At 35.7% G+C, this 27,735-nt stretch overlaps 2 protein-coding genes across 2 annotated transcripts; both read right to left on the bottom strand.

Annotated features, from left to right (window-relative positions):
* Positions 1-4,298: 4,298 nt before the first annotated feature.
* Positions 4,299-8,063, bottom strand: LOC142981265 (all trans-polyprenyl-diphosphate synthase PDSS2-like). The gene is made up of 5 exons (XM_076127061.1): positions 8,032-8,063; positions 7,576-7,747; positions 6,843-7,149; positions 6,078-6,233; positions 4,299-4,855 (listed from the first exon to the last, which is right to left on the bottom strand). The coding sequence occupies exons 1-5, from the start codon at positions 8,061-8,063 to the stop codon at positions 4,299-4,301; spliced, it is 1,224 nt and encodes a 407-aa protein (XP_075983176.1).
* Positions 8,064-24,967: 16,904 nt separating this feature from the next.
* On the bottom strand, positions 24,968-27,468 carry Rrp46 (exosome complex component Rrp46). Its single transcript, XM_076126675.1, has 5 exons — positions 27,271-27,468; positions 26,751-26,877; positions 26,327-26,435; positions 25,920-26,118; positions 24,968-25,113 (listed from the first exon to the last, which is right to left on the bottom strand). Exons 1-5 carry the CDS (start codon positions 27,368-27,370, stop codon positions 24,986-24,988), a joined length of 663 nt encoding a protein of 220 aa, XP_075982790.1. The 5' UTR covers positions 27,371-27,468; the 3' UTR covers positions 24,968-24,985.
* Positions 27,469-27,735: the final 267 nt, after the last annotated feature.

Below are 27,735 nucleotides of genomic sequence, written 5' to 3'. Positions count from 1 at the left end.
AAGATGCTCTAGAAGGAAGGCATAAAGATGCACGAAATTACAGAGAATCGCATACTCGCAAAACATCTAGATCACATACTAATAAAGATTTAATAACCATCTTGTTGTTAACTTCTGATCCATTGATTTCAACAATAAGATCTAGAAATAAACAAAAAAAAGATATAATAGACCCAATTTTAAATGAATATTTTAACCTGGAGTAAATGATTTTGATTAAAATCTATTATCTATTATTTACTTGTGCTTACGTACCCATTTTGTACATAAAACAACAACAAAAAAAATTGTATACCGAAAATCCGATTTATGATAAAACGTTCTATGGAGTCGCGACACTGTGAACTGCATTGATTTTATACATTTATCATCACAAAGTTTGTTTCTTATGTTGAATGGAAAAACATAATTATTATTCACCAAAATTTTGTTAAAACTGAACTGACAATAAATTGATATAAAATATTTTATAAAACTATAGAATATACGTCCATTGCAAAAACAAAGAAATAACTATATGTACGATTATAAGTAGGCATTGTACAGTATTTAATTAAAAAACTGTGAAACCCCAAATAATTGTTTAGTAATTTTATTTTGTTATGTAATCATTCATTGTTTGGAAATACGTATAGTTTTTGGACAAAATCTATACTAATATTATAAAGCTAAAGAGTTTGTTTGATTGTTTGTTTGTTTGTTTGAACGCGCTAATCTCAGGAACTACTGGTCCGATTTGAAAAATTATTTCAATGTTAGATAGCGCAATTATCGAGGAAGGTTATAGGCTATATAACATCACGCTACCGTCATTAGGAGCGGAGTAGCGACAAAAAATGTTACAAAAACGGGAAAATTTTGACTCATTCTCATAAGTGACGCAAGCGAAGTTGCGCGGGTCAGCTAGTGATTTACATAAATGCATATTTATTCACCATATTATGGTCAGTGGTCAACCTAGTGTCAGAGTTGTTCAATACACCCAAAGGTCTTTGACATGGCTTATCAACAGTTATCTTAACAATCCGACTTTTTACGTGCCCTAGAGGCACGGAGACGCTCAGCTCAAATACCGTTTACCCATCTATATAATACTCGCGGTGTGGTTACTTAACCCAGTTGAATGTTTACCGTTCATGTATATGAGTGAAATTAGCTACGAGTGTCTCACATTCACAAAAAATAATAAAATTATTTTTTATTTTATGACCTTTTCTAGCTACACAGCTACTGCGTTTTAGCAATTACTATGCAACGCGTTTCTAATTCAAATAAAACGTGAAGTCGACCATCTAAAATATAAAAGAAAAAAAATACCGCTTATTACAAAATATCAAATTACTTGTGTTTCCATACAATGAAACTACTATAGAACGCGTCATCAAACTTTATGTGTCTGAGTATATGTAACTGCAAGCAAAAAGGTTTAAAAAATAAACAAGAGATCTTAGAAGTAAGTCGGTTGACATAACGTAAGGGCGCCGTCTCATACACCACTAGCTGACCCGCGCAACTTCGCTTGCGACACATAAAAGAGAATGGGTCATAATTTTCCCCGTTTTTGTAACATTTTCTACTGGTACTCTGCTCCTATTGGTCGTAGCGTGATGATATATAGCCTATAGCCCTCCTCGATAAACGGGCTATCTAACATTGAAAGAATTTTTCAAAATCGGACCAGTAGTTCCTGAGATTACCGCGTTCAAACAAACAAACAAACTCTTCAGCTTTATAATATTAGTATAGATGTAATCAGCTACTTGTTGCATTCAGATACATAAAGTTAAATTGTGCGTGCTATTACTGTTGTAAAGTTATTTTTTCATTATAATTTATTAGCTTTGTGCCTCGCATAATCTATTTAATACGTTAAGTTGTAAAATTACCTCTATTGGTTAGTTATAGCGCGTTTTGCGTTCAACGCATGTACATAGCACAACGCATAGAGCACTTTAAAAAATGCCCTTTCGGCTAGCCACAATTGTAAATATCAAGCGCCAAATAACTTTGTGTCGTGTAACAGAACGGGTAAATGCTATCATCGTAATGTTTTCACAATCACTCCACAAGGCCAACGCCCAAATATCGGTAAAGGCAAGGGCTAAGATGACCTGATGGACGTCGAGAAGTCCTTTAATATACCAAGGCGTATTTTTCGACAGTTTACGCTTGCATCTGGAGATGCTAAATGCCAATTCCCGGGCCTAACCCCCGGTTTCTGAGGTACATTTAACGGTAGTTTATCTATTCAATAGTGTTAAACCTCATATAAAAAAAACGCTGTCGGATATATAAACTACCCCTAAATGTACTCAGAAACCGGGGGTAAGTCCCTGGTTTTTGTATTTTGCCATTCTCGCTGCGGCTTGCTGCTATGTTCAGACGCACAAAGTTATTTGGCGCGTGCTTGTTAAGTATGTTTTCAACGCATTTATAGTTGTTGATAAACTGTTAAATCATGTTAAGTTATTGTAAGTGAAACTACAAGTTACCTATCAAAGTTGTTACGTTTTGTGTATAGTAAAGATGAATTTAACTATTAACATTTTGTCTTATTTTAAAAAACCTTGCAATTTAATATTTGCGATAACCAGTATAAAATAGTTTAGATTATGATGGAAGAAACTACTTACACGTCTTTTTAAAAATAATGACCATCTGAACCGGGCTAGCCTATCGCCGATATTGTTATACCGCGCACATTATCTACGTCCGAGCTATTATTAAGAAATATTCAAATATAAATTAGAAAAGACTAATACCACTTTGTCCGACCCGGGAATCGAACCCAAAATTTTGTGATGAGCAGTCGTATTCATTAATGCTCAGACAGCAGAGACAGTCAAGTAAATTTAATGCAATTTTAGAATTAGCTTGTTTTACATAGCTTAAGTTACATAATAATAATATAGCGAAATTAAAGACTGTACCTATGCATTTTATGTAACCCACCTAGAATATACCTCTTCATTATTGTTTTTTATAGATATTTATATTCATTAATACGCCCGACTTTTAAAAGATACCTAATTACAAACATTAAATTCCATTTATCTAACTCGACGACATATTTTAAGAGTCCATTACAGTGCAAGTTATATTTGATAAGCGATAAGCAGCCACACCGGCTGTTTTATCAATATATCTACAACTGCGATTACTATAATACCTAAATGATAATTTTTATATCAATTTACCTTGTATTATCTGTGTGGCTGAATGCAAGTCTGGTCGTGATACTTGACTTTTAAAAAAAAACGTAATAGTAGGTACCTACACTACCTACCTAACTGCTCCGGAGACTTTTACAAACATACAAACAACAGACATAAAACTACAAAGGACCCGAATCAACTACTTATTTGATGACGAATACCTATACTTTTTATGGGAATCAAACCCATGGTTTTTACCATTAGTTATCTATATTGGCTTCTTTACTATTATGCAATTACGACAGTTAACAGTAAGTGGCGATATAAACAAAGTCACATATTTTAATTTCGTCAAATACTAAATTAGCAACAAAATATTCAAAATTTTAATAATTACGGCAAAACAGCCTACTATTTTTAAATCTTAATTGACGTTTCGCGCGTTGATTTCCCGCCAAAGCCATATTTCCGCCGCTGGGAGGTCATTCTGCAAATTTATGCGAAAATGTTTAATTCAATTCTGCAATATCGCTCGGTGCGATCGTGTAGCGCGTTTGACACATGAATGACACGCGCTAATGTTCATATTAAATTAATTTCTATATATTGAATCTGATTTTAACATGAGATAATTTCAGGAGCGTCTGACGTGCCAATTATTTTTACATTCACGGTGCGTTGTAATACAGTGAGTTATATGATTTTATCGAATTCTGTTTTTAATGAGGTTCGTCTGAGTAATGTTATACGGCTACTGTTATGCAATTGTGTTTGAATCATTTAAATTATCGTGCGTTTGTTAATTTCGCGTGTAATTATAACAGATGTGTTAAGGCTACTCATGAAGCATAGATTTGAAGGTAATCTTGTTAACATGTCGGTCTATAAGTCTAGTACTTATGTAATGGATTGGTTCGAAGGCTACCGGTAAACACTACCTATTAAGACGTTATAGCCATAATGGGAATTAAAAGTTTATGCATTAGTTTTCGCGTAAATATAAATAATAATAATAATATAAATCGCGTTTGAGCCGTTACAATATAATAATATGTGTACAAGTCGCAAGAGTTTAAAATCGTTAAAATCCTACTAGACGAGTAGTAAAACAAAAAAAAACAAAACATATAATAAATACCTTTATTACACATCCATATACTGTAACGTTTCACTGTGTATAGTCGTCGCCATTTTCTGCAGCGCACTCCTCGCGTCTTCCACCGGGAACTTTTCACTGCACTTCAAAATGGCCGCCAGCTCATCATCCAGGAACTTTGTCATGTAATCCATACACCTCGTCCCCCTGACAGCGTAATACAACTGTTTAAATTCCACCGGCTGTTTTTCTAATTTAGATTCAAGAATATGGCCGTAAATTTGGGGGTATTCCCAAGTAGCTATGATAACAGGAGCCCCGACCAAAGAGTATGAATATGGGTGAGTGAAAAAATCTTTTACGTCGAGGTAAAGTTGCCACATTATAGCTAAATGGCCGCCTAGAATGTATGCGTTTTTTTCCATGTCAGGTCCTCTGTGGGCCAGTTTCATGGCAGCCTGGCAACCTTTGCCGAGCAAACTGCCCGTGGTTAACATGGTTCGTAACACAAATTCGTCCTTCCCTCGTCCAAGAAACTCGTTTGATCCTAGTTTTTCTAGGTTGTCTTCGTTTTCCCAGTCATAAGGTGGCAGATCGTCTTTGCCTGGAATAACATTAGTTTGTGAATCGATGACGTTGTTTATAAGGTTAGTTCAAGTCAGTTTGGTAGTACTCGTTACCGGCGAAAGAAGTTGAGTGTCTATTTAAGAAGAAGTGCTCTCAAATCTCTACGTAAATCTTTGTAAACAGGGCGCTCCGAAAGAGTTTGTAGCGAGTAGTTAGGGTACTCTTTTCAATAAAATACTCAGTAATTAAAACTGTAATTTTGGTATTTGTAATTCAAGATAGAACTATGACGTAAGGCTCGTAAGCATTACTACTTGATGCTATAATATAGAAGGATATAATAGTTCTATAACCTTACTGTAATTAGTAATTAAGAAAAAAACTATATTTATAGCCAGAAAGCGCGGACATTTGAACGACAATAAAAATCAGCAATACTGTCATTAAAGCTATTCAATGGCGCATATATTTTCGTTTTATTGCCACTATTAAAGGCTTGATTAAAGCTTATAGAGGCATAAATAATCAGAGATCATAAAACTCTGTCACCGAGTGATTATCAACGAATAATAATGAGATATAACAATTATGCAGTAATTCCCTTGAGTGTTAAACCCCGGTTTCTAAGTACATTTAGCGGTAGTTTATCTATTACTCAGCTAGTAGTTTATCTAGTACTCGCGCAACTTCGCTTGCGTCACATAAGAGAGAATGGGTCAGAATTTTCCCATTTTCGTATTTTTTTTACTGGTACTCTGCTCCTATTAGTCGTAGCGTGATGATATATAGCCTATTCTTCGATAATCTAACACTGAAAGAATTTTTAAAATCGGATCTGTCGTTTCTGAGATTAGCGCGTTCAAACAAACAAACTCTTCAGCTTTATAATATTAGTATAGGAAATAGGGTTGTTTTTGTATGAGTTTAAACGCTATTGAATAGATAAACTACCGTTAAATGTACCTTAGAAACCGGAGGTGATTGTAGTCGCCATAGTTATAACATCTTCGTCACAAGCCTTTCTTAGCAAGTTTATAGGAAATCGTTGTTGTGTTCGGACACAAAATTAATATTCGCGTAAGTACTATGGATTGTTGGCTTCGAAGATACCTAAAACGAAAATTCTACTCGTCGAAGATTCAGTATCTAATAGGCGTAAGAGCCACATATAGATACCGAGACATCGCAATTTCACGATTAGTAAAGGGAGCAAGCTTCTATTAAGGAATATTTACACGTACTAAGTATTTTTTACTTACATTTCGGTTCAGTAGGTACAGGATTATTGTTTTCGTCTCGTGCTCCGAAGAAGTCCCCCTCCACGAGGTCCCGGAGGCCGGAGGAGATGAGCTCCGTCACCTCATTGTTGCGGAGGCCACCCAGGTGCTGCAGACAGGTGGCTAGCAGGTAGTCTCCTATATAACATGATATAATATCAGTTAAATAATAATTTTTATATGGGTTCTCATGATATTAGTGGATACAAATCCTATTTTCATGAGAGTAGAAAGGACTGGATATTTCATGGCAGTCACTTTTCATGCGTGTTTCCCTGCTAAGAAATACTATTTAGACAGCTAGACGTCTACCAATTTATTCAGAAGATAAAATGACAATAGGTGCCTATTAAACAAAACTGAAAAAGCATACACTGTCACACGTTAGCACATTGCTTTATTTATTTATTTAGGGAAAAACAAACAGTTACACACTCACATTGTTATAAAGTAATACAAATAGGTACTTCTTATAATATGTGAAACCAACAACGTTTTCCACGTACCTATTATAACGCTGCTTTAATTGCTGTTTACGCTTGTAAACAATCTGTTACAAAAATTGTTCATCTATACTAATATTATAAAGCTGAAGAGTTTGTTTGTTTATTTGAACGCGATAATCTCAAGAACTACGATAACGACGCAATCTAAGTTGCGCGTGTCAGCTAGTGTAGTATACAGGGTGGAAAATAATTAAGGGCATTGGAGGGAAAGTACTTAAAATATGACGCTTATAACGCTTACCAGTCAACAAAACAATCTTATTCCCATACAGCAAGTCATTGAACTTGTCTCCATGTTCCTTCTTCTTCTGCAGATTAACCATAGCCTTATGTATCAAGTGGCCAGTTCTCTTCATTTCCACGATCTCTGCCAACGCTCTTTGCGCGTGGAGGACCCCTGAGTCATAGTGGTCTCCAGTAAAGTCCTTAGAGTTGAAGCCAGCAGCCTTGGAGACTAGAAGGATGGTGAGACCGACCGATTGCAGGTTACTTTTTGAACCCATGAGGAGATTTTTTGCCGATTTTAGCAGTGGGTGATTGGTGCCGACCTGTTTGAAATAGAGAGTAAATAGTGTCAAAGACGTATATTCTGTTTTTCGTGTGATCAACGCACACCCAGTGGCTTGGTGATGTCGAAACAATGCCTTTTACAGGGCTCAATGCAATTTGACTTCGCGAGAAGGACTTTCTTTTTAATGCTTTCGTATTTGGTTAGAGTAAACCAGTACTAAAACCTAGCAGCTATCCATGTTACAGAATAAGCTTGCTGAAGATAGTTTAATTTACTACCGACCATTGCTCGATTTGGTTACGTAGATATACGTCTGCTTGTAAATATTTAATTTGTTAGACATTGTTCTTACATAAATATAGATTCAAAGATGCACGTAGACGCAGGCCCTATTTTTAACCAGATTCACCACACATTATTGTTCTTAAAAAGTTTGATAAATAAAGAATCGTTTTCAACTAACAAGTTTCCTCAAATGCACAGCAGTGCTCGCGATCTCATCGTTGAACAGCCACCTCAGGTTGAGGAAGGAGGTGGGGTAACCGACGATCTGTTCAGCCTCGGTGATCACATCACGCCAGCCCAAGTCCTCCTTACGACCCAGGCCCAAGCCACTGGAGGCGCGGCGGACTGGTCTGAGAAAATATAATTAGGAATAAAGCTAACGTAGTCGCTGAAAATGTGTAATTATTTATTATGTAATAAGATAAATAGATACAATTCAATTATAAAATTCCAGGTGCCACAAAAAAAAATCTAACTTTCTTGCACTGGCCTATTACTGTCACGTAAGAGCCTATTGCTAAGATAGTAATTAATACAAGAGGAAATATTTGTGATATGGGGGATTTCGGGTCCCTTGTACCAACGGGAAAGGGATAAACCAAATCGGTGTACTTTAAAATTTTAATATCCTTACGATGCCGTTGAAAAAAAACCAGTTAAGGTCATGTAATACACACCCTTGAAACAGTCCAGAGGAATGTGAAAATGTTCTTCTCTGTGGTAAAATGGTATCGTTACACTTAAATTTTGTTATATCCTTCAACTCTTTCCTTTGAGACGTACAACTCAAACACCTAAGCGTATTCACTTGAGATTTTACAAGCTGCAGCGACTGTAGGGTGAACATTTTATATTTATTTAATTATTTACGTGAATAACCAGATATTTATCGGAATAATTTATAAATTTAAATGACAGACAATCATCAAAGAGTAAACTCATAGAGCATCCAACAAAGACAAACTGCGATATTTCTACAAGTTTTGTCCAAGGAGATCGTAAGGTGCGATTTGTACTTGTACATTTGATTTGTAAATCAACAATGTAAACTAGGTAGAATAGGTACTTACGGCTATATATTATTATGATGTCATAAAGAAAATTTCACAAAATTGTATGGTAGGTATGTACTTTTTTATTAATTTAAGTGTATCACACATATTATCTTGTAACGCTCTCCAAATGTCTTAGCTGCAAACGTTTTATTTTCGCAAAGAATTTCCCAAAGATTTTCTCTCGAACAAGCTCACTCATAACAGAAACATGAACGAAATTTCACCCTTCGAATCAAAAATCACAGTCCCAAAAAATAATTCTCCCTCGCATTTTGAAATGTCAAGTCGACGATTAGCGGGAATCAAGCAGCGTGTTTCCGAACGCAACATCGTTTCCCGCGCACGCACCCGCCATTACAGAGGTCGCATGTCACTTCCGCTGACATTTTGAAAACTTTTTATTTAAAAAGTAATTTAATGGACAAAACTTAACGGGTCGTGATTTCTTTGCGCACAAGTTTGTAGTTATTTGGTTAATAATTTAATTATGATAATGATGCGTGTTTTGGATGTACCGACATAACATGTAACAAATAATAATGAAACTTTATTTGATTTGGTCTGGTGGTCGCAAGAAAGTCTAAGCGCGTAGAAGTAGCTTCCCATATTTTGAATTGTGTTAGATGTTTTGTAGTAAACAAACTTATGAGTAATAGCTTCAGAATTCTCCATGTGTAAATTACTATAGTAATCGTAGATATCAGATGAGTATTCAATTTCGATGGCAGTAAGGTAAGGGATAGACGCTTTGGAGCCTCGCATAGTGTTTTGTATTGTTTTTAAAAGACAACTCCTATACTAAAAATTGCTCTTGTGTCGCGTGAACTTTAACAAACACAAAAACAACGGACATGAAACAATTAAATTATTTGTGGATCGCACAAATAATTGTCACATGTAGGAATCGAACACAAATCGAATGGCGTGATGTCCTTAACCACTGCGCTACGCAGAGGCAGTCAAAATACTAGTAGCGATGGATCAATCTAGGGTTACGGGTGGCAAACCCTAAGCGTTTGAACTAAGCACTCATCATTTCAGAACATATTATTAAGTATACGTGTTGATGTTTACAAACAACATACAACATAATAGACCTTAGACTAAACAAGGAGGCGGGTCTACAGCCATTTGCAACCCGTTGTTATTGAAGATTGTTGCAAAAAGTGGACAAGATGGAGTAGCAATACAAAAGGCTAATTACTTAGCTCAGAATGGCCAAATGTGTGCACAATACACAGGAACCTACACTCTCTCTTCATGCTTTCTTGTAAATGGGACGGTATCAATCACAGCTGGTGAGAAGTCAGGCACAGGACTAACGGCTTTACGTGCTCTACGAAGCACGGAGATACTACCTTAACTTACTAACTTCAAGCCATTCTTTGGGAGCTTCTTGACAAAAAACCCAAGGCCTAATATTCTACTCGACCCGGGATTTGAACCCGAAACTATATACATACTTACCGCAGAGGTGTACTACTTCTAGCGGTACCCTAAAAAGGCATATAATCCTTTATAATCATCAATATTTAACGGCCTGAATAAATAGTTATTTTCGTAATTCCCAACAATTAAAATGCTTATGACATTTACCGCGTAATTGAGTCGACACATCGTTAATTACCACAGACAATTATCGCTCTATAAATTTCTTACTTATGGTAGTCTGTCAGGTTGTGTTTTTTTTTAATACTTTTGAGGCTTGAGAAGGGTAAAAGTTGTTTCGCAAAAAATGGTATACCGATTAGAAATTGTAGTAAACAGGAAATAATCAGTAACTTTTGTCTTATTAAAGGGAAATAATATGTTTTTCATATTTTTTATATATAAAAAACCGATTAAGTACATGCTATTGCTTACTGGTTGTTATTTTCAATTGCACATTATATTGATCGCCATTTTAGTCTCTAAGAAGCATTTATTTCTAAAGTTGCCTTTCGGTGAGGCCTTCAGCTAGCTCCATACTTAAATTCATGGCAATAGATATGGCGTTTTAGCCGCGAAAGCGTAATAGACAGTCAGATAGATTTCCATTTACATACAAACAACGGGCACAAAGCACGACCAGACCCGAAACAATTATTTATGGATCCCACGTATAATTGCTCCGTGTGGGAATCAAACCCACGACCTCCCGACGCAATGGTATTGATGTGGCGACCTAAGCCACTGCGCCACGGAGGCAGTCAAATAATAACGTATGGATTGCCCCTTTCTCATTTAAGTAGGATACCCGTATTTGGCAGTAAGACAGTAATCGTTTAAAGTAATCAAACAATATCAAAAAGTCAGCTTTACCATATAAATTAGAAAAAATACTTGCCTACTCCTGCTACCCATGAGTGCATTCAAAGCGCACTGATAATTAAACAGCTGAGGTATAATTACGGCGAAGTAAATTAAAAACGTTACGCCATTAGACCTCATTGTCACGTTATAAATAATCAATAATTACTCTTTATTGCTATGACTAGGGTTCAGTGGATAATAAAGTCAGTATTTTGCACTGTTGAGGCCGACAGTTTTGAAAGTATACGTGCATAAAGCTGAAAATATGTTTGAGTGAAATTTACATTTCAAATGCTTAGGATTACGAAAATGTAAACCTTGGATACCTACCTCAGCAAAAAACTTTAACTAATTTGTATAATTTTTTGTATTTTATTTTAAATGTTAGTTAAACTTTATTCGTAAAACTTAACTAACTTAACTTAAGAATTATAAGTATTTGGAAAATACACTACGTAGACTGTTTTGTTACCTAATTTTACGAGTTGAATTGGGTGTATACTTATTTGTAACTTATAGTTATAATAGTGTTATGATCTTTGACATAGCAGATGTTCTTTCTTAGATAATACGCGTAAATACGTCAATAATTAAACCATGATTAAACCCAAAAATTAAAGGAGCAGCTGGCATTCTAACAAAATAACTAAAATTAGTCGATTCCATTCAAAAATAGTAATTAACTTAAAATACGTTATCCAATTGACTCGCGCTTATCCGTTTCTAAATTCAAAAAGAAAACGCAGTGTTGCCGCAATTAAAAAAGTGCACGCTATCATTATGTTAAAGGTTTAATAGTCGGTTTTGTTATAATTACTACATTGCCAACAGAAAAATGGAGATAGTGTTTTTTACGTTTTTATACTGTTAAAGGATAAACGTAATGTGAGGGTATCGAGAGCAGATGGATGAAATACTTGATTCAAATCTAGTTAGATAATTGCTTGAGAGGAATGTTAATTGTAACCGGAAACTGTAGATTAAAATAAATGTGTTTAGTTGTTATTGAATGCCTCTGTGGCACGGTCGGTAGAGAATCCGACTGCTGATTATATCGTCTCCTCTAGAGTTCGATTCCCGTGTCATGCAAAGTACTATAGATTTTTTCCAATTTATATAGATTCTCAAAAAGAGCCCAAAGTTCAGTAACGTGCCCGGCAAATGGCAATAAGTTTAATTGCCCCCTATTACATAAGTCTTTAACATTTGTTAATGGTGAATTATGAATATGTATTTTATGCACATGTGTCTACACCTTCGGGTAACAGACATGATATCTTTGTGTCCATTTCCAGTCTGTTATTGAGAAATTCTCAAAAACACATCAAAGATTATCTTCCGTAGTTCCTCCATAACATTTCAAATCACAAATAATATTAATCTTTACAAAAATTGCAATAGAATTTCATAGAAAAGCAAGGATTAATGAGACTTAGCCGCGCGGTAATAGGCAGACCCCATGCCGTGCTGACTGCGTACCAATGGACCTGTACTTAGACATTTAAAAACATTCTAAATACCCCGTGACAGAAAGAGATAGCGCTATACAAAGTATATAGCGCTGTTCCTTTCTCGCATAAAGAGTTTGGATTGTCTATGCAAGTTCTAATACGGCCCATATCCAACTATAGCGTGGTTGTAAAATGCAAGAATTTATCGGCTTATGATCGTGTGTTTCGTTGCAATTATTAAACTGTTGTTCACGGAAAGAGTACTGTGTGAATTATAAGAAAAGATGTATGCCACGTATGGAAAAATAATATACCGAAGGTGTAGGCAAAGATGTATGAAATACACTCGCGTTTCACTATTTTTAATATAAGTCCCATAATATGTAACTATCGCGGGCGAAACTATCGCCATAAACCGCTTATACCGGGCACTTTACCAAATACCAAACTGTGAAATATTTCAACCTAAATTAGAAAAGACCAATATTGCCCAACCCGGGAATTGAGCCCAAGAACCTCTACTCGGCAGTTGCATGCATTACTGATGACGCAACAGGCAGTCAAGTCATTTTAATACATACTTACCGTCATAGAAAATCTCATATGTTCTTCTTCCCATAGGGGTATATAGGCACCTACCAAAGAATGCCACTTGCTACGATCCTTCTCACAGACACATCTTGTCATACAGGATCGCAGGTTACGAATTTTTACTTTGACTGTAACTTTAAAATAATATAGCAGATTAATATATAAAATAAATAAATAAATTTAACCCATTAATGTCCCACTGCTGAGCAAGGGTCTCCTCCCGTAGTGAGGTAGGGGTTAGGCATTGAGTCCACCACGCTGGCCGAGTGCGGGTTGGGGACTTTGCATGCTCTTCTTCTTCTGCTTATCGTATGGTTAGTGTCAAAGTTGTTCAAGCCGCCCGAAAGACCTTTCACAGGGCTTAACGACTGTTATCTTAGTAGACAACAACCGGGACCAACTTTTTACGTGCCCTCCGAAGCATGGAGACGCCCAGCTCAAATACCACTATGCGGGCACCCATCTATAGAATGACCGCGCCAACAGTTGATTCACCCAAAGATCGTTGTCAGACCGGTGAGCGCAACTGGCTATGGGCGAATTCATGCCCTAAATAAACAAGGTTTCCTCACGACGTTTTCCTTCACCGTTGGAGCATGTGATTATTATTTCTTATACACACATAACTTCGAAAAGCTTTAAAAAAGTACATATTATTCTACAAAACAACTCGTCATTCGACACAACATTTTAATTTCAGAACACGTTTTCGAAACATATTTTTAAAACTATATCGGGCGTTCGATTTACGAGCGCTAAGGCCAGTAGGCTGGACACGCCCAGCAATTATCCCGCTTGTTTTTTTTACAATGTTCTACCCAAACTCGATTGATGGATATTAAATAGTAATAAATCTTTACATGATAAGTTTTTATTGCGTCTTATGTAACATAGCTAGCTCCCATATCTATGGTCGGTGAATAGGCCGACAAATATATTACTTATCTTAAGTTTTAGTTTTATATCTGTGCAGAAGTAAACGTTAAAAATTCTTATACCTGTATTGGGCAGCTTTTGGCATTTACATGTGCATAGTAATCTCACTTCATTGTTAATCGCATCACCTAGGTAGGTACTAAATTAAATAATTTATAACTTAACGACTAAAATATTTTTCAGTAAAACGACGGAAGATTATCACACTCTTTAATAGGCAAGCTATTAGCCGTACAAGCTGTTGTTAACCATATTGCCAAGAATGCTTTAAACTAGTAAGTAGGTATATAGTATTCTTAAAGTGCAGCCACAAAGTGTCCCCGCTATTATCTATAAATGCAATTAAAATTACAATTGTAAATAAAATTGAATAAACAGTAACGTTGGCAACACTAATAACTCACGTTTTTTTTATTCTATGCAACTGAAAATTTAATTATTTAATGGGTGCTTCGTTAGATTACACACCAACGATTATGCATTGCGCAGGTGTTTTACTTTTATCGAAAATATGCCCGGTAATATAATATTTAATAATGTAATGTTTCTGCGCGCGATTTGCATAGATAAGTTACATGCAACAACCACATCGATAATAATAATTATTCCACAACATGACTTCTTCCTTACGTGAAAAGAAACGCTAAAATAAAACTAAAACTTAAAAATCCTAATACGACGAAATAAGGTTGAAATTTGAATAATTTTACGAACAACTAATTTATAATTTTACCCCTTTGATTGCGGTAAACAAAAACACAATTGCTCGAAGCTGATTGGTCAATTTATTTTTCCTCGAAATCGACAGCCAATGAGACGAGAGAAGTTTTTATGAGCAATTTTGTAATCAAACATTTTAATGAAGCAAAGAGTTTTTATCGCGAAACGAAAGGTTCAACAACCGGTTTTTATTTTCTTAAGTGAATTTATATTACATTGTTTCTTTTATCTTTAAGATTTTCAAAATAATGCTGCTTATAAATCGAATTAACAGACAGAAGTCATAACGTAATCAACAAAACTCTAAATTCAATTGTTTCCTAACACAATTCTATCCGTTATAAAATGTTGGTCGAACTATGTTACAAAAATATAAGGCATGCTAATCCGATACTACCTACTGCGTGTCAAAATAAAATAGAGAAAGGTCATAAAGGAACACCTTAATATTTTACGACTTGTTTTTTCATAGTAGGTCCGCAGAAAATGTATTTTATTCCCTTATTTTTATTCTTATAAAACTGTAGTCTGCCATTAAAAGTAGTCATCAAAGTTGCACGCAAAGTAAGCCAGTAATTACCTTCCATCTTCAAGGACATACATCATCATCTGCATGTTTTAGCAGCAGGCTGTCCGCGGGAGTTCCTTTGCCTCAATGTTTAATTGCCGAATGCAGTCTGTGGACTTTTGCCGCCCCGCGGGACGTACGAACTGCAACCTGTGCTATCAAAATAAAAATGTTATTTTATATTTTGTTGGATAAATTGGTATTTTTAATGCTATGTCGACAATTTGATGGCTTCAATGCAATTATCTAGTTATGGTTAGGTTAGTAAGTAGATAATTATGTTGTTGTTGGTTTTTATAACACTGTCAATAGCTACTAAAATTAGTATTAGTGCTGATAATATAATATAATACTGGTATTTATGTTTTTTATGAGACGATGCATTAATGATCTTACTTATTAATTTACTTTACAAGTAATTAATAAGTTATTCCATGCCAACAACTTAATATGTAGTAAAGAACCTTAAATGAAATGTTTACGACTGGACGAAGGTACACAAAATTCAGAATTTAAAACATTAGTGACCCGCGGACTTAGGCTACTGACATAGGCATGTTTAATAAAGACACTTTATTTTGGAAATACACAGAATTAATAATCATAAACCAGACAAATCGGGTAGGTTTAGTAGTGAAACAAAAGCGTCTTTGTGACATCAGCTAGCGCTAGATCATACAAATTAAACAACATTCAGAAAGACTTTTCAAGCAAAACTTAACTCGTCAACTGTACAATACTGCATGTAGTCTCAACCACTAGGCTCAGTTGCCGTGTCGTGCTCTGGGGGGTGCTTCGTACAATATATCCGTGTGCCGATACTGTGCATGCACGGTAGCATCTCTTGATACTGATGTACATATTGTACATGCTTGTTACCTACCACACGCGGGTACAGGCCATTAAAGTTGATAAGAAGCACTTTATTTTGGTTTTGGATTGTATTGGAATCAGTAAAAGCCTTTCCGAATTAGACCATATACTTTTTTGATTAGTATCTACCTACCTAGTCTACCTTGGCTGGTAGCAAGTAGATGCCCCGGGTTCCAATCCCGAGTCTGGTACTTAGTATTTAGTAAAGAATATTTCAATAAGTTTGTAACCAGTTTATTTCAAAAAACTGTCCCTTTAAAATCCGCGCTAGTTACCATTTTATTGTCTTGTTTTAATGTAACAAGCCAAATATCGGATTGCATCCACAAGATTTTGTCAAGGCAGTTTGCTAAAACAGAGCATATTTACCCGACTGCGCCATGCAAAGAGGGTAATTATTAATGTTACGTCGGATTCGAGATATTTAGTGTCAAAATCTACATTTGAATTCAGCGCACATTCAAACTATAGTTTTAAATAAATATAATTTGAATAAAATAATACCATTAGTTTCACTTTTAACCTGCGTTTAAACATTGCACCTATTTGGAATCTCAGTATATTGTGCATGTGCTCCATGGAATTTGAATTCGATTTTGTTGCGCGTAAGCCTACTCTACAGGGTGGTAAAACAAAACGAATAATAATCTCCTAGCGGTATTATAATAATAAATGTGCTTAGTTCCGAACAGGGAACGTTACAATACCCACCTGTTGTGCAACTGATCGCTGGCACAAAACGCGTGGGCCTGCACTTGTTACAGCTTGTTATAAGCTTCAATTACTACAAGTGTTCATAAACTAAGCTTCTGCAAAGCTAAAGGCTTAACGGCTATTACGAGATCGAGGAGTAGGCTACTAAATCAAAATCATGTAGACTGCGCTATTACGGGACTACAGAATTCATATAAAATTAGATATCCACATTGTATCCTTATAATAGGCACTTTTTTAATAAAATTCTATTGAAAACTCAATGACTTTGTACTGTTTTCACAGTCTGTCCTGGTATTAAAGGACTTACCCCCGGTTTATCTATTCAATAGCGTTTAAACTCATATAAAAAACGCTATTGAATAGATAAACTACCGCTAAATGTACCTCAGAAACCGGGGGTTAATAAATTATTGAACCAAACACGTCTAAATTAAATAAGAAACAACTTTATAGGCATTTGTAGGAGAGTGAGAGAGATCTTTCAAATAAAATATTACTTTTCGATAGCTAGTTACTAACTCGACTGAAACTGAAATGCACAATCTAAGAATCTCCTTTTGCACGTGGAAACACTCCTGTAACTTTTTGATAGTAAAACACAATCTACACAAGAAAACTAAGCTTTATAAGCTCATAAGTAGATATAGACCGCCTTATTTCCAACCCTTAACCCTAACATCTGTACAAAAAATAAAACGGCCTCCGTGGCGCAGTGGTAAAAGGTGGTCACCACGCCACTACCAGTGCATCGAGAGGTCGTGGGTTCGATTCCCACACGGACCAAATATTTGTTCCATCCACAAATAGTTGTATCGGGTCTGTAAGTTTGCACTTTGTGTCCGTTATTTGTATGTTTGTAAAAGTCAATTCACAAGAGCAATTCTTAGAGCAGTAGTTGTCTTTTAAAATAAAAAAACAAAAATTATACTCGTGTGGTTTAATATTTGTATAACATAAATATATTTTGCATACGTACAGAAGCAAATACATGTGTAGGTATTTGAAACCAGCCGTGTTTATGAGAAACCGTCAGACTGCGGAGTACACCTGTCGGGCAGGACACGAAGACACGACGCGCTGACTAACCATTCATTATAGGTAGTCACCATAACTAACATGCATTCCAATTAAATAAGTTATAAGTTTATTAAAATTGCTATTTATTACAGTGATAGCCGAGTGGTATAAGTTGATACCTTCCACGCAAGTGGTTGCGGTTTCGAACCAGTAACACACCAATGGCTTTTCAAAGTTGTGTTGGAAATAATTATCACTTGTTCAATGGTGAAGTGATAATTCGTGATGTAAATTTTAAAAGGCATGCATAGTCCCCAACCCGCAATTGGCCAGCGTGGTCCCGTGGAGGACTCGAGGCCTAACCCCTCTGTCATTGCAGGACGTGACCCTTGCGGCCTTGCCCAACAGTGAGACATAAATGGGTTACATTTATTTTATTGATTCATTTATTATTAGAAGGTATGCTAAGCAATTTATTAGCTAGCTACTTGCATAAGCAACTATGGTATTGTAGGTAGACCCACAAACTTTTTAAAGGTATCATTTTTTCTCTTTGTGAACCACATCCAAACCATAAACGAATGCAACACTTTACAGACTGTCCACATTGAATTTATATAAAATAAATGCATACTTGTGAATACCAAAGTAATATTAAATCATACATTTTATAGGCATTAAATTAAGACATGTCGGATCGTGGGAATGTCGCACAGAGACGCGAAATGCTAAAGTATGTAAATTGCGCGGGAAAGGATGAATGTCACTGAGTCGGCCATATTTTATTCGTACGGTCGCGTTCTTCGCGCGATTTATGTCGCGTTCGCGTATTGAATTAGATGAATGGCATGTTTAGCTATTGATAAAGGTTCGGTTCGCAATAACTGACGGTTTTTCAACGAACATTTACTAAGAAGAACTCGTAAGTTGACTTGAAATAGTTGTGCGTCTGACGATGAGAGGCAATGCGTTTTAATAATGTATGCAGTGACACTTCGTGATATGTAAAACATTTATAATTCAGTAGTTTGCTGCGAGCAACTGCTATGATGAATGGCTCCCGGAGGTTTTACGCACCTGGCTTGAACGTATAGGAATACCGCTTAGGACATAATACTTGTGTTGTACGATAGCTGTAGAATTCTTATCTGGTATATGCACCCTGATAGATATACCTATGTAAAAATAGCAATGAAAAGGAATATATTATTTTGTTTTCAATTACGTCCCTATGATAGCAATAAAGATAAGTATACACAAGACTGTATTCATTCTAGTAACGGCCGCAAAACATCCGGGTAACCTCACGGAAGATCCTATTAATTTCAAACATATCATCAAAAAAGATGTTACAGTAAAATTTCTATGATAATCCTAAATGTGTTTAGCTAAGACGGTGTATCAATCAATAATGAACGCAAATTACAGGTGCCTTCAAAATTGTTCTTAACGAAATATACCGAGATTTGAACCCATTACCCAGTGCGACGATTTGCCAAAGTGGCCAACGATCTGTAACATTAAAATAATATAAATAAACTAGCTGACCCGTGCGGCTCCGCTCGCGTGAATGTCGTGCTGTTGCATTAGTTGCAGCTCACTTAGACCTAGATACTTTCAAGGTTAGATGCCAAATAAAATAATGCACTATAAAATAAAATTTATATCAATTTCCACAAAAATCTAAACAAAATCCATAGAAAATGTTTAAAAAGTACTTTGAAACGTAAAACAGTCACAAAAAGTACTGTCTCCGATGAGGTTCGATCCCTCACCAAAAGGATTAAAAATTAAAATCGAATCTATAAACCAATACGCCACAGCGTCGCTTGTTATATAAGCTAAAATTTTCGCTTATATTTTTATGTTACCTGTGAACGATTTTTACTACATATTTGCAATTTTCTAGAAAACTAAGAATTTTTATGAGATAAAAAGTTTCCTATAAGTTGCTCCACTACTTATTCATTAAGATTTAAAATATTGAATAACCAAGTAGGTACCTACTTATACTTTCAAAAGACTGCGGAATTTATGACAACAAAAATATTCGCTCACTCAATATTGTGATAAAAATGTTATTTAAATAAAAAAATATGTCAAAAAAATTATAATATTGAATTAAATCACCTAAAAAAATTAACACAAAATTTAAAAAAATTAATAAATTGTACAAAAATGAAATGTCACTCGTTAGGATTTGAACTTACTCTCTCATGACAAAACAAAAGTTCATCCTTGATATGTAACTACTTCGACCACGAACGCTATTAATATGTCAGATAAAATTATACGTTTATTCCAAAAAGGCGATGCGATTTTTTTTTAAATATTATAAATATCCTAAATGTTAATCAGATAAAAAAAACATACTTAGTACAAAAAGATATCCTTTTTGTACTAAGTATGTTTTTTTGTGAATAACGTTACAATTTTTTTTAATGTAAGGCCATTGACCTAGTTTTAGAATTAAGTATTTAAAATGGAATTATTTGGAACGTGATAACACTTGGGTTACTGGGTCGTTCTCCTGAAAATAAAAAGCAAAACATAGAACTACTTAGATTTTAATTCCAAAATACATATTATCCTACATCGATTAGGGTTGCCATAGATTTGGCTAGGCATTTTTAGGACCGCTTGCCTGACCTTGGCTCTTCTTAAAAATTCAATAGGAAATTTAGAGGGGAAATTAGAGCGATGATGAGTACTATGCAATATGGAAATTTGGAATTGGGGTGGGGGCAAGACTGCCGGACTCTGCTGGAGTGTAGAAGGCGCTGATACAGGAAAATTATCCGTGAAAGTATAAATTTGACGCATATTTCACAACATCACTGTATTACCATACTCAAAGAGTAGGTATATCTTTTGTGTTCAAACCATGTATGGTCACTGAGTTCGTACTCAGTTTTAAATGATTCGTATTTAAATTGAAACATTGTTGGTCGACCTTCCGGTATGAGTTTTGTACGCCCTTGAATTTTATATCTGAGGTATTTTTCTGAACTAATGATGCCTAAACACATTTTATGCTTAATAATGTATAGGTACTTGCGATGATACGTCCGGAACCGCGTAACCCGTAATTATTTTTTATATATCATCCGTTGTTTATTTTTTAAAACTTACCTATAGTCTGTTGCATAGCTATCCAATTTATTTCCTTAATGCAACCAATTAATTTGGTTATATGTTACGAACTACAACGCCATCTGTTAGTAGCGGCGAACAACGACAACAAACGAAATTATTCGGTTTGCCACCTAGGATATCTCGACCGCACCGGACCCACGTAAACCAGTCAACATTTATGTGTAATAAATCATACAACATTTATGTTTGAAAATCTTATAAATGTATAGCCTGTTTCAAAGGTATTTTTTTTACAATAAAGCAATCAAAATAAATTAATTAGGAAAAACATGCTTTGTTGCGGACAATAACGCCATCTATTGGTTGGTGCGAACAACAGGTATCGATACGGCAGGCGCCTCGAACTATATGGCCCAGCGCAGACAGACCGGAATAATCCTCGCGCGGTCTCGAGCATTTTCTTTACGGCTCGCGGATGCTCGAGCATGCTCGCGACTGCTCGAGCCTGCGCGAGGAAAACTTTCTAGCTTACCATTCTTCATTAAACAGGCCAGTTTTCGTGAAAATTCGTCAACGATGGTAGACTGGGCCATGATTATAATTGCTCTTTTGACTGAAGAAGAATAAAAATGACGTTTTCCCTCTTTAAACTCAGTAACAACATTGAAAGTTCTCGTACGATGCCGGCGGCGACGCGAGCCCGCGCGGGGATACCCGCGCATCCTCGAGGACGCGCGAGCATTTTTTGTCAGGTTCAAGCAATTATGCACTTTATTTTAATGATTTTAAAGTTGATTTTCAAGTGCGTTAAAAAAATCCTCTTCGCTGCGCTCCTCTTGGTCTGCGCTGACCCTATTGCGAATGTTGTGAAATGGATTAGCAATGCCATCTATGGTATCTCTAGGGAAACGCAGGTTCGAAAGATTTCTACGTATTTTTTTCAATTTTCTAAAAATCTATGAAAAATTATGCGATAAAAAGTATCCTAGAGACTGCTCCACTACTTATTCTATGCATATAGCAAATTTCAGTGCGTTCTATCCGGTAGTTTTTACGTGATAGCGACACATACAGACGGAGGACAGACAGACAGACAGACAGAAAAGAAAATTATAAATTGCAGATTCGGTATCAGTATCCGTTACTAAACATCCCCCATTGGTTTTTTTTTAAATATATTCAATGTACAGAATTGACCTCTCTACAGATTTATTATAATATATAGATAATAAATTTAACCCATTACTGTCCCACTGCTGGGCAAGGGTCTCCTCCCGTATCTAATGAGGGAGGGGTTAGGCCTTGAGTCCACCACGCTGGCCAAATGCGGGTTGGGTTAACATTATAGGTATATCAAATAAATATTTGTATGTGTCTATACGATTACATATTACTTATACGACCAAACAAATAACTACCTTCGTCCCTAATAAATTTAATACTTATACAATAACTTGTTTTACACAAGTTAATTTCACACCTGCATTTTTAAATTCTTCATGAATACAGCCCAATACAGTTATTTATCTTTGTTTCAAATCAATTACTTTTTTAATTAAAATCGTAAGGTAGACAAATTGATTGTTGACTTTGGATCCCTTTGTTTAACAGTTCAATGAATATAGAACACTAGCTGACCCGCGCAACTTCGCTTGCGTCACCTAAGAGAATGGGTCAAAATTTTCCCCATTTTTGTAACATTTTTCGTTGCTACTCCGCTCCTAATGACCGTAGCGTGATGTTATATAGCCTATAGCCTTCCTCGATAAATGGGCTATCTAACACTGAAAGGATTTTTCAAATCAGACCAGTAGTTCCTGAGATTAGCGCGTTCAAACAAACAAACAAACAATCAAACAAACAAACTCTTCAGCTTTATTATATTAGTATAGATGTAGGTACCTACCTACCTAGTAAATAATGCCAGTCTGTCTAGTACCTACTACATATCTACTGCCTTAAAAGTTTCAAAAAGGATAATAAAACTAATTCTGCCCTTTATAAACTGATGCGCAGAGAGAAACAGGCATGTAATACCTATTAACTTATTTGAAGTTAGTAGCTATACAAAGAAGAAATAATTAAGAAATAAAAAGCAAAGTAAAATAATTACGAAACAAGTAACAACTCTATAACCAACAAAAATTCTCGAAAAACCTTTAAAAGCCCAAATATCTTGCGATCTGAAATAGCGGGCAAGCTTCGTAACATTCTACCGGGCGACATAACAAACCTTAATTAGATGTCCTGACCAAATTCGTTCGGAAACTCGCAACAAACGAAAACATAAGTTTTCTTATCAACATATTCGAGCCATTCAAGCATTCCGCTATTTGAGCACAATTGTTTGATTCACAGCGACTCTGTGTTGTTAAATAGAGCAAAAATCATTGTCGGTGGAGAATCAGCATCAGTTGGCGACATTTAAATGTGGTGGCGGCTCTTTTGGACCCGCCATTTGCATCCGAGATCGCGTCGATCGACCGTCTTGTTCAAGTTTTTTTGCCGCCAACGCGATACACCAAGTTTGGTGCACACTGAGTTTTGTTGGTTTGACTTTATTCTTATTAACATTTACGCATATTTCCAAGGGAGATTAAGAAGAAAAGTTTGACCCTAATCTCAAATTGTCAATGCCTACTATCTAGGCAGGCGATCGTACAAGATCAATATCGAATTTTCGAGGGGATAAAGAGCCCTTTGCCTATTAAGCTCGGAAACAAATCAGTAAAAAATGTTTGCAACACAACGTTCTTACCACGACTGTAAATTCTCAATTAATTGGCCATCCTAATTTCGGATTAACACTTATTACAGCTAAGTTTAAAAAAATAATATAAGTAGGTACATTTACCTGTGCACAACAGTCAAAAACCTGGGTGAAAGGTCTTATCTCCTCCAGTAGTAGTCGCCGCGGTTACTTTAGCACTAAACAAAATAATGTAATTTCCAAGAAGCAATAATATTTCGTAAAGATACTCAGTGTGCCCCCGCATCACCTCACGCAACACACTCTGTTTTATTCTTGCTGTATATTCGGTAGCGGCACAGCAAAGGGACGCATTCAATTATTCACTTGCATTACTTTTGTTTACAACCCGCGTACTACGTCGCCGTGATGAGTATCAGACGGCTAATTGGGACGAAAACAAACTTAGAACTGTTACTGAAAGAATGCCGACATTTTAAAATGCGAGAATGATTGGAAATAAAAATGACTAAACAAACTCTCATGTTGTTTTGGAGCCCCCTTAAATAGGAAATTATTGTGTATTTTAGTATTTGTTGTTATAACGACAACAGAAATCCATCACCTGTATTTTTTTTACTATCACGGTTCATGAGATACAGCCTGGTGATAGACAGACTGATTACATAACAGCGAACCTTTAGTATCGTGGGCTCATGTACGGAACCCTAAAGATAAGGATCAAATCAAAGATACATATTGTCTGTATATAGCAGATATACCTACTCAAAGAAAATAAGGCTAACAATAAAATGATAATTTAATGTAACCCTGTCGGAAACGTGTCTCCCTTCGATACTTGCGACTAAGCACGGAATGAGGACTTTGCTTTTCTTCGAAAAAGTATTTAAACTGCTATGAAGTAGGTCGGCGATCTCCATGCTTACTTATAGATTTCGGCATAATTTCCTTAAAAATGTTTTAATAGTGGTTAAATTAAATTTTTGTGAGTGATAGAACCTGTTTGTGCCATGAGTCGGGACCATATTGGCAAATACCAACACTGATTCAAATATTATTTGCTGCTAACATAATTTTGTCAGGCGCTTCCATGTTTCAATCAAGTTACTACGTCATTTTATTGGCTTTGATCCATGGCAAAAGACAATAAAATAACTAACAAACAATTAGAAAATCACACAAATGTCTGTTCTGTGTGGAAATCTATCCACAGCATACATATCTACGTACGCATTGATAGGGGCGTGTTGTCCATTACCACGGTCAACTGATCAATTGACAGTAATCTAGCATCAGATTAGTGTTTAATGGCTAAGCAGATCCAGGATATAGTTTAGAAGAGGGGCTTTTTTAAATGCTTTCGGTCGTATTCTCTAAGTTTTGACTACCTCCGTGAAGCAGTGGTTTAGGTCGCCAGGCCGCTACCATTGCGTCAGGAGGTCGTGGATTCGATTTCACACGAAAAAAATATTTGTTAATTGTTGTATTCTAGGAACGGGAGCATGGATTCTTTCATGTTCACAGATGTACAGAAATAAAACCAATATTATGTTTAAAGTATATTATCCTAAAACATAAGAGTACTGTGACACTATAGTCTTGTAGAAGGAGAACACGAGCTCGCTGGCAGAGCGGCAGTGCTCCATCGCCTCGCCGAACGCTGCGTCGCTGATACTGCCTTGTGTGAAACCTGAGTAAAAACAAAAAGTAAATAAGTATCATTTCTTTACCTTGTACTTTTCTAAAATCTTCAACAGCTCATAGACCTTAGGTCTTTTCAAATGATATGTAATAAGCACTACAAAACTTTGAGTAAATATTTAAAAATCACTAGTTTAACCCGCGCGGTCTAATACAAAAATGCTCAATGAAATGGTGAGTTCTAATTTAAGTTGTCCAACACTCCAAACCAAACTGCCTACTTTGGTTTGTGAAAAAAAAAATCCTCATAATATTAAAGACTAGCTGACCCGCGCAACTTCGCTTGCGTCACATAAGAGAATTGGTCAAAATTTTCCCCGTTTTTGTAACACTTTTTATTGGTATTTTGCTCCTATTGGTCGTAGCGTGATGATATATAGCCTATAACCTTCCTCGATAAATGGGCTATCTAACAGTGAAAGAATTTTTCAAATCGAACCAGTACTGAGATTAGCGCGTTCAAACAAACAAACAAACAAACAAACTCTTTAGCTTTATAATATTAGTATAGATGTTTCTTTATGAATTTTTACTATTCTATTTTGACACGAAGTAGGCAGCATTGGATAAGCGTGCTTTATATTCTTGTACCATAGTTCGACCGACATCTTGTAGCTGATAGAATTTTGAGAAAGAAACGAAATTAAATTTTCAAATCAAAATCAAAGAAAATTCGTTTTTGATGTTTATAGTAAGGATTCAGATGCTTATATCGTGTGCACAACCGTATACCTAATTATGCGGTTGTAGGTTGTACGATATACGATACGAAAATAACCTGTATATGGAACTTACAAGTAACAAGTGACTTCTCTCTGCTCTCGAAGACATACGTCATTGACGCTCGTGCGGTCTCGAGCTGCTCCGTCGTGGGGTCTAGCTGTATGTTGCCCCGCTCGTCGATGGCGCAGGTCACCGCCGCGAACGTGTGGCGCATGGCCAGACCACTGTTCAGTAGCGCTAGGCAACACGCGTTTATACTGCATGCTAGGAACTGGAGTCAAGAAAATTCAGTCAATATACATATATAAAATTACGGATTTACCTGAAGGCGTATCAGAAGTGCATGAAATACACGCATATTTTCGCCATTTACAATGTCAGTTTCATTTAACAGGGGCAAGCCCATAGCCATACACCAGGTACCTACATTATCAAACTAATAGCTACTATTGAGAAATATTGCAATACTAGCTACTTACTCCACCATGATCCTCTAACTCCTGTATATTGACAACAATGCCAGTGCGAGGGTACAGGCTGCTCAAGATAGCTGTCTCACAGGTGGAACGGATCACATGTTCACGATACCTGAAATAATTCAGTTAAAGCATTTATACAGTTTCAACAAGTTTCTTTCAAGAACTTAGTAAGCAACTCCGCTTACAACTTTCTTTCTTCAGCAAAAGGGGTCAGTATAGTAAACAAAAGAGAAACTAAAAAGAAAATCAGTTAGATTTGGCAACATAAGAAGAGGTATGAAACTCCCTATTACTGCTGCCTCTACAAGCTAGAGTGCTAACATACATAGAAAATAGATCCTCAATTCCTCAACTATGAGTAGCCAAAGCGGTATTCCTGACTACAGTAATCAAATACATAATATAAAGAGGTAATATTCTTTACCTATCAGGAACACAAGGTTTTCCACCTTTGCTTGAGAAATAGACTTCTAATGTGGCTTTCTCTATGCTTTGACTCTGCATCTTTATATCCAGTGGCCCATTTACATTTGCTAGTGCCACTGTCCGACCTGAAAAATAAATTCAAAACAATATTAGTTTATAAGATTGATGACAGTAGGTACATAGAAGTAGGTACTTTCATATGTATATTTCATATGATGTATATAAGGATATTTTAAAAGAAACTTGGGTTATAATTAAGTTTTATGAAAACAGTAGTTAAAAACATTACTATAAGATTTGTACAGCTTAAGTCTTTACAAGCATACAAATTTTAGCTACAATATTGTATGTGACCGGAAAGTACACAAAACTTGGATTTGGAGTGTAAATAGATAAAACTTCTGAACCAGACTGCGGTCATTAAAACTATTAAAGCTATACTAGATATAGATTAGTAATTCATACTTGTATTTATCGTAAATTGAAATCTTTTAGATAAAAATAACAGAAGCTCATACCTTGTGATAATATAGCCGATCCATCTGATCTAGTCAGATAATTGCACTCGCATTTCATTGGTCTGAGTTTGAAATCTTTTATATCCGTATCATTGACCATTTTCGTGAATAATTTACGTGATTTTATTTGTATTTACAAAAAAGTTTGTGTTTTGGACTAAAAACGTGCAAGTGACAGAAAACTCTTGACATTCTCGATTTGACATAAAGAATTACGTTCTAAAATCATACAAAAATGTGTGGAGTTAAAACCGCGTATTACTTATTTATTCACCTGTTATGAGTCGGGTCTTCGATACAGTATAGCACGTGGGCATTAATTTATTCAATTTGCGTAATATAGAAGATGGAAGGATATTAAGTAAATTAATTTAATTGAAATAACTAGTATATTCATTGGTGTTTTGAAACTATAGCCCTTTAAAGCTACATAACTTTTTTAGATTGGCCAATATTTAAAACAAG

The sequence above is a fragment of the Anticarsia gemmatalis genome, chromosome 19 (genome assembly GCF_050436995.1).
Source record: "Anticarsia gemmatalis isolate Benzon Research Colony breed Stoneville strain chromosome 19, ilAntGemm2 primary, whole genome shotgun sequence".
Taxonomy (NCBI): Eukaryota; Metazoa; Arthropoda; class Insecta; order Lepidoptera; family Erebidae; genus Anticarsia; species Anticarsia gemmatalis.
This window is presented reverse-complemented; position numbering and strand designations above follow the sequence as displayed.